The sequence below is a fragment of the Aulonocara stuartgranti genome, assembly GCF_965226115.1.
Source record: "Aulonocara stuartgranti genome assembly, chromosome: 23".
NCBI classification, from domain to species: Eukaryota; Metazoa; Chordata; class Actinopteri; order Cichliformes; family Cichlidae; genus Aulonocara; species Aulonocara stuartgranti.
This window is the reverse complement of record NC_138958.1, coordinates 5,575,584-5,583,536: the sequence shown is the minus strand read 5'-3', so window position 1 is coordinate 5,583,536 and position 7,953 is coordinate 5,575,584. Positions and strand designations below refer to the sequence as shown.

Genomic DNA, 7,953 nt, shown 5'->3' with positions numbered 1-7,953 from the left:
GTTTTTGTCTTTATTAGATAATGCAGCAGAGAGTACCAGTAAAGCACTAGAGAGAATCGGAAGATTCGTGACAAATGGCTATAGGCTGAAGTTGAAACCAGGCTGCTGAATTTGGCCTTAGTGACATACAGTGGCCCGTGAATGCCATGAACTAAACAGACATCCAACTTTTGACAATTTATCAGAAATGATCTTACTTACCTCAAAAGTCTGCATTGCTTTTACCAGCTCAGCTATTTTTCCAGTTGCACACATAACCACTGATGGCCACATAGACAAAGAGCACCCTATTTGCAGGTTAGGTTGTTTCTGACTTGCCAGATAATGCCAGCAGTTGGTGTACTGCATCAAAATTACAAGATCGACCTTCTTCATTTATATTCTCAGGCCTTTCACCACAATTTGTTTATGCCAGAAAACAACTACTACCTATAACACCCAGCACGCCCCTGCGGGCGGTTTATCCTTCAAGCTCGGGTCCTCTACCAGAGGCCTGGGAGCTTGAGGGTCCTGCGCAGTATCTTAGCTGTTCCCAGGACTGCGCTCTTCTGGACAGAGATCTCCGATGTTGTTCCCGGGATCTGCTGGAGCCACTCGCCTAGCTTGGGAGTCACCGCACCTAGTGCTCCGATTACCACGGGGACCACCGTTACCTTCACCCTCCACATCCTCTCGAGCTCTTCTCTGAGCCCTTGGTATTTCTCCAGCTTCTCGTGTTCCTTCTTCCTGATGTTGCTGTCATTCGGAACCGCTACATCGATCACTACGGCCGTCTTCTTCTGTTTGTCTACCACCACCATTTTGTCCGTCTGTATCTGGAAGTCCCACAGGATCTTAGCTCGGTCATTCTCCATCACCCTTGGGGGCATCTCCCATTTTGACCTCGGGACTTCCAGGTTATACTCGGCACAGATGTTCCTGTACACTATGCCGGCCACTTGGTTATGGCGTTCCATGTATGCCTTGCCTGCTAGCATCTTGCACCCTGCTGTTATGTGCTGGATTGTCTCTGGGGCATCTTTACACAGCCTGCACCTGGGGTCTTGCCTGGTGTGATAGACCCCAGCCTCTATGGATCTTGTACTCAGAGCTTGTTCTTGTGCTGCCATGATTAGTGCCTCTGTGCTGTCTTTCAGTCCAGCTTTGTCCAGCCACTGGTAGGATTTCTGGATATCAGCCACCTCCTCTATCTGCCGGTGGTACATACCGTGCAGGGGCCTGTCCTTCCATGATGGTTCCTCGTCTCCCTCCTCTTTCTTGGGTTTCTGCTGCCTGAGGTATTCACTGAGCACTCGGTCAGTTGGGGCCAACTTCCCAATGTATTCTTGGATGTTCGTTGTCTCATCCTGGACTGTGGTGCTGACACTCACCAGTCCCCGGCCCCCTTCCTTCCGCTTAGCGTACAGCCTCAGGGTGCTGGACTTGGGGTGAAACCCTCCATGCATGGTAAGGAGCTTTCTTGTCTTTATGTCAGTGGCTTCTATCTCCTCCTTTGGCCAGCCTATTACCCCAGCAGGGTACCTGATCACGGGCAGGGCGTATGTGTTGATGGCCCGGATCTTGTTCTTACCATTCAGCTGACTCCTCAGGACTTGCCTGACCCTCTGCAGGTACTTGGTGGTTGCAGCTTTTCTAGCGGCCTCTTCATGGTTCCCATTCCCCTCTGGGATCCCCAAGTACTTGTAACTGTCCTCTATGTCTGCAATGTTGCCTTCTGGTAGTTCAATCCCCTCAGTTCTGACTACCTTCCCTCTCTTTGTTACCATCCGACTACACTTCTCCAGTCCGAACGACATTCCAATGTCATTGCTGTATAGCCTGGTAGTGTGGATCAGTGAATCGATGTCTCGTTCACTCTTGGCATACAGCTTGATGTCATCCATGTACAGGAGGTGGCTGACAACTGCTCCGTTCCAACTGCTGGCTATATATATATATATATGTATATATATATATATATATATATATATATATATATGTGTATATGTGTATATATATATATATATATATATATATATATATATATGTGTGTGTGTGTGTGTGTGTGTGTGTGTGTGTGTGTGTGTGTGTGTGTGTGTGTGTGTGCGCTTGTGTAAAGTTACTGATTTTTTTTCATGGAGTTTGTTGAGCTGTGATCCGACAAAATCACCCCACAAGCTTAAATCTTGATTGTCCCATGACCAGCATTAAGCATATATATATATATATATATATATATATATATATATATATATATATATGTAATGTAATACTATGAAAATAAGAGTTTTTGTCAGGCTGTGGAGGTGTTCCTTATGTGGTTCAAGGCCACATCATTTGCATATGCAAATAACACAAGGACGTCCTTCTGTCTCAAATATAATGAAGTATTTAAAGAGTGAAGCTGTCAGTGATGTGTCCCACTGCTCTTCAGGATCTCAGCCTGCCTTTTGTCTCATCATGTTTGCCCACTTTAACCTGGCAATACTCACTGTTTTGCTGATTCTTCATGATCAAGGTAAGATTACAGATAGATGTATTATATTATGTAATTCATGAAGAGATCTGCTTTGCCTCTGTGCAGCAGTGATTGCATAGAATAAGTTATATGATGGATAAATAAATTTATAGCATACAGATAAATATTATGGAATACCACTGGTTATGAAGCAGAACTGGTGAAGACACATTGAGTTCTGTCCTCACAGAGTTTCATAAAGGCATACAGGGGCTCCCCCAATAGTGTGCCTTCATCAAAGCATCCATTATGTATTGCATCATGTCTGAACTATAAGACAGTATGTTTTTGTTTTATAAGGTATTTGATTTTTATTTCAGTCCACACAGGGGAAATCATCGGTGGCCATGAGACCGTGCCACATAGCAGACCGTACATGGTGCTTTTACAGCAGAACAAGGCAAATGGTCATTCAGGACACTGTGGTGGCTTCCTTCTGAATGAGAATTTTGTGTTGACTGCAGCCCACTGCCATGCTGAGTAGGTTAAACACACTTTATGTTTAACTACCAGAGATTCTAATGCCCCTAATAAGATAAGTCTTGAAACTGGGAAATATGTTTTATGATGGCTCCATACATGTTTATTTTATTGAACACAATATATAAATAAATAATCTCTTTATTGTCACTTAACAGTTTTGCTCTTATTGTATTTCAGAACGTACAAAATATTCCTGGGTCTTCACAATTACCATGATATGAATGGTGTACAACACCTGCATGTGGAGAAAGCCTTTCCTCATGATGACTACGATGCAAATACTTTTGAAAACGATATAATGGTCCTTAAGGTAGGAGAAGCAAATGACTTCATTTGTGCTTAATAACATGCCATAAGTAATAATGGTTAATTACTGTAATGATTTATCATTTAATATATTTAATTTAGATAAGCATCAAAATGCTATAATTCTAATATCTAATAAACCATTTTTTAATCTCTGCTCTTTCCTTAAGTTGAAGTCCAAGGCAGAATTTAACGATAAAGTGAAGTCCATTGCTCTCGCAGACCATGGCGATGGCTCTCTGCCACAATCATGTGTCGTCTCTGGCTGGGGAAGAACAAAAGAAGGAAGCCATATGTCTTTGAAACTCCTGGAAGCTAATGTAACCCTGACTGATGATGAGAGGTGTGCTATGGAAATGTTTTACTGCTCTAAGGGCGAGACTGGACCAGGCAAGGTAAGTACTTTTTTGTAACGTAACATGAAAAAATTTAACTTTTAGTCAGAAACGATCATTTTTTTGCACATGTATTAATGCTTTTCAGGGAGACTCTGGTGGTCCATTAGTCTGTGGAGATGGAAAGGCATATGGGGTGGTGTCCACCAGCAGTAGCCCAACTCCCAGTGCTTCATCAATCCATAGGTATACTAAGATACCCACCTACAAAGTATGGATCAATTCCATAATCAATGGTAATGGGAAATACTAATACGTCGAATGCGTGATGGATCATGTCACAATATTTGCACCACTGAAGTAAATCGCTCTTAAATGAGATTAGAATAAGGTTCAATCCCCAAAATACTTATCCCAATCACTGTAAAAAGACAAAATAAAAGAACAACAACCCAAAAACAAAAACGTAACATCATACAGCAAAAAAAAAGTGTTATTGTGATTACTTTTTAAAGCATATTTTTCTGTATCCAGTTATTGAGCTTTTTTAGATGTGACATGTGTGGATATGGTACTACTTTGCTCTAAATAAATAATAATAAAGTATATCAAAGGTGTGTGATATTTGCTTTTAAAGCTTTCCCACTGCATTTTCTCAGTACTTGGGACCCCCTGTTTTCCTTCGACAAGAATGATATATCAGACACTAACTTTCATTACCACAAATGAAGTTGAATTTAAAACTATTTAGGGGAGCTTATTTGTACATGTTTAGGATAATATTATGAATTGAGCAAAAAATTTATATTTGTAACATTTTATTTTAAAACATTCAAGTTTAAGCCAACGTAAAATCTACAGTGGGGCAAAAAAGTATTTAGTCAGCCACCGATTGTGCAAGTTCCCCCACCTAAAATGATGACAGAGGTCAGTAATTTGCACCAGAGGTACACTTCAACTGTGAGAGACAGAATGTGAAAAAAAAAAATCCATGAATCCACATGGTAGGATTTGTAAAGAATTTATTCGTAAATCAGGGTGGAAAATAAGTATTTGGTCAATAACAAAAATACAACTCAATACTTTGTAACATAACCTTTGTTTGCAATAATAGAGGTCAAACGTTTACTATGGTTTGCACACACAGTAGCTGGTATTTTGGCCCATTCCTCCATGCAGATCTTCTCGAGAGCAGTGATGTTTTGGGGCTGTCGCCGAGCAACACGGACTTTCAACTCCCGCCACAGATTTTCTATGGGGTTGAGGTCTGGAGACTGGCTAGGCCACTCCAGGACTTTCAAATGCTTCTTACGGAGCCACTCCTTTGTTGCCCGGGCGGTGTGTTTTGGATCATTGTCATGTTGGAAGACCCAGCCTCGTTTCATCTTCAAAGTTCTCACTGATGGAAGGAGGTTTTGGCTCAAAATCTCACGATACATGGCCCCATTCATTCTGTCCTTAACACGGATCAGTCGTCCTGTCCCCTTGGCAGAAAAACAGCCCCATAGCATGATGTTTCCACCCCCATGTTTCACAGTAGGTATGGTGTTCTTGGGATGCAACTCAGTATTCTTCTTCCTCCAAACACGACGAGTTGAGTTTATACCAAAAAGTTCTACTTTGGTTTCATCTGACCACATGACATTCTCCCAATCCTCTGCTGTATCATCCATGTGCTCTCTGGCAAACTTCAGACGGGCCTGGACATGCACTGGCTTCAGCAGCGGAACACGTCTGGCACTGCGGGATGTGATTCCCTGCCGTTGTAGTGTGTTACTGATGGTGACCTTTGTTACTTTGGTCCCTGCTCTCTGCAGGTCATTCACCAGGTCCCCCCGTGTGGTTCTGGGATCTTTGCTCACCGTTCTCATGATCATTTTGACCCCACGGGATGAGATCTTGCGTGGAGCCTCAGATCGAGGGAGATTATCAGTGGTCTTGTATGTCTTCCATTTTCTGATGATTGCTCCCACAGTTGATTTTTTCACACCAAGCTGCTTGCCTATTGTAGATTCACTCTTCCCAGTCTGGTGCAGGTCTACAATACTTTTCCTGGTGTCCTTCGAAAGCTCTTTGGTCTTGGCCATGGCGGAGTTTGGAGTCTGACTGTTTGCGGCTGTGGACAGGTGTCTTTTATACAGATGATGAGTTCAAACAGGTGCCATTCATACAGGTAACGAGTGGGGGACAGAAAAGCTTCTTACAGGAGACGTTACAGGTCTGTGAGAGCCAGAGATTTTCCTTGTTTGAGGTGACCAAATACTTATTTTCCACCCTAATTTATTTATAAATTCTTTACAAATCCTACCATGTGAATTCATGGATTTTTTTTTTCACATTCTGTCTCTCACAGTTGAAGTGTACCTCTGGTGCAAATTACTGACCTCTGTCATCATTTTAAGTGGGGGAACTTGCACAATCGGTGGCTGACTAAATACTTTTTTGCCCCACTGTATGCTGTCATTGATGTTAAAATACACTAAGATAAACTTAATGGTGATTAGTGCTTTAAGATATTCATACCAGTGTTACAAACCAGGCAAATTACATCTGTACAAAGGCAAAATTGTGTTTTAATATGAAACTACACAGAGACTACACAGAAATACACTGCACTAATGTTTTTGTTGGCTATCGCTTCCGTTGAGTCCCCATGTATTCATATTATACCTGTAGATCAGCTTCTTCTAATTTGGTTCACTAGTCAGTTTTCCCATGTTTTATCTGGCACCTTTCAGTTATTATACAACCCCAGCTGCAAATAAATTGGGAGGGTGTGTAAAATGTAAATAAAAACCAAATGCAATTATCTGAAAAACACAATATCCTATATTTTATTCACACTAGATCATTGAAAACGTAGGAATAATTGGGCTCAGGAGCACTTCTGGAAATCAGTATTTAAGAACATGGGTCACTGGGGCATTTACAAATGCATGTTAAAGCAAAGAGGAAGCCATATCCAATCCATGACCCATAAACGCTGCCATCCTTTCTGGGGCAAAGCTAATTTAAAATGGACTGAGGTAAAGTGGATTACGTTCTTTAGCTATTAGTAACATTAACAATGAACGGTAGAGGTTTTAGAGCAACATATGCTCTAAAACTGAAAATGTCTTTCAGAGAAAGCTTCACATATTTCAGCAGGAGAATGCTAAATAGCATACGGCGTGTATTACAACAGCATGGCTTGGCAGTAGAAAAGACTGAACTGGCCTGCCTGCAGTCCAGGCCTTTCACTAATTGAAAACATTTGGAGCATCATGAAAAAAAACATGACAACGACAAGAATGGGACAGCATTTCTCCCACGAAAGTGCAGCAGTTGGTCTCCTCGGATGTCAGATTTTTATGGACAGTTGTTAAAAGAGGAGATGCTACACAGTGGTAAACATGGCAATGTCCCAACTTTTTGCTGCCATAAAATTCAAAAAGCTCTCATTTTTTTTTCAGTTTAAACATTTGATACATTATCTGTTTTGTAGTATCAATAAAATATAGGCTTTTGACAACTGCAAATCATTGTATTCATTTTTTATTTACATTTGACACATTTCTCACTTTTTGGAACAGAGGTTGTTTGTATTATTTGCATAGTATGAGATGTTCTGTTTACATTCCTCATAGATAGATAAATGATTCAACGTGCTATCTAGTTATATAAACAAAAACAAGGGACTTTGGCCTTTTAGTAAACATGTTCAACCATCTTATGTCTATTATGTCTAATATAAGGATAATTTATGTAACATGGATGACTGTTCAAATCCTCATGACTAACCTTTTTGAACTTGGTAATGTTTTACCTCTAGTGCCACCATGAGGTGGTTTTCTTTTTTACATTGTTGCAGTTAAAGAAATATTAAGACTACATACATATACACATATTTACATACATAATATTAAATTCACTTGTAAAAAGTAAAATAAAAGGTTTTATATATTTATTAGATACATTTGTTCATCCGTTTGTCAATAAAATGTCTAATTTGCTAACCAGATGGCATTTGAGCATGTTGACAATAAGACTCACTCAAGTTCAAACTGACCATACAAAAGTGGTTTGAGTGAACTTGAATGTGACATGGTTTTTGGTTCCAGACAGGCTGGTCTGAGTATTTCAGAAACTGGTATTTTCCCACTCAGCCATCTAAAGTGTTTTTCATGATCCAAGCTAGAGCAGCACCTGATGCGAGAGTTTAGAGAGGAATGGTCAGACTGCTGAGTGGGTAGGAAGGAAACAGTTACTAAAATAAGACCAAAAGTCTGAGGCATTTTGTTACATGTAATATTGAATAAACACTCAATAATATGCTAATTTAAAAGTGCTCTA

The 7,953-nt window shown here is 40.5% G+C and overlaps 1 protein-coding gene across 1 annotated transcript; it reads left to right on the top strand.

Annotated features, from left to right (window-relative positions):
• The first annotated feature begins 2,305 nt into the window (after window positions 1–2,305).
• LOC309699829 (granzyme E-like) lies at window positions 2,306–4,222 on the top strand. Its single transcript, XM_082523016.1, has 5 exons — window positions 2,306–2,497; window positions 2,818–2,977; window positions 3,158–3,290; window positions 3,457–3,681; window positions 3,770–4,222. The coding sequence occupies exons 1-5, from the start codon at window positions 2,323–2,325 to the stop codon at window positions 3,932–3,934; spliced, it is 858 nt and encodes a 285-aa protein (XP_082379142.1). The 5' UTR covers window positions 2,306–2,322; the 3' UTR covers window positions 3,935–4,222.
• The last annotated feature ends 3,731 nt before the right edge of the window (window positions 4,223–7,953 follow it).

What these genes read in the sequence shown, in the direction of transcription:
- LOC309699829 (XM_082523016.1), top strand. Translation starts at nt 2,323, where the DNA reads ATGCAAATAACACAAGGACGTCCTTCTGTCTCAAATATAATGAAGTAT. An exon ending in ACGATATAATGGTCCTTAAG is followed by an intron (nt 3,291 to 3,456) that starts GTAGGAGAAGCA and finishes TCTTTCCTTAAG; the next exon opens with TTGAAGTCCAAGGCAGAATT. An exon ending in GCGAGACTGGACCAGGCAAG is followed by an intron (nt 3,682 to 3,769) that starts GTAAGTACTTTT and finishes AATGCTTTTCAG; the next exon opens with GGAGACTCTGGTGGTCCATT.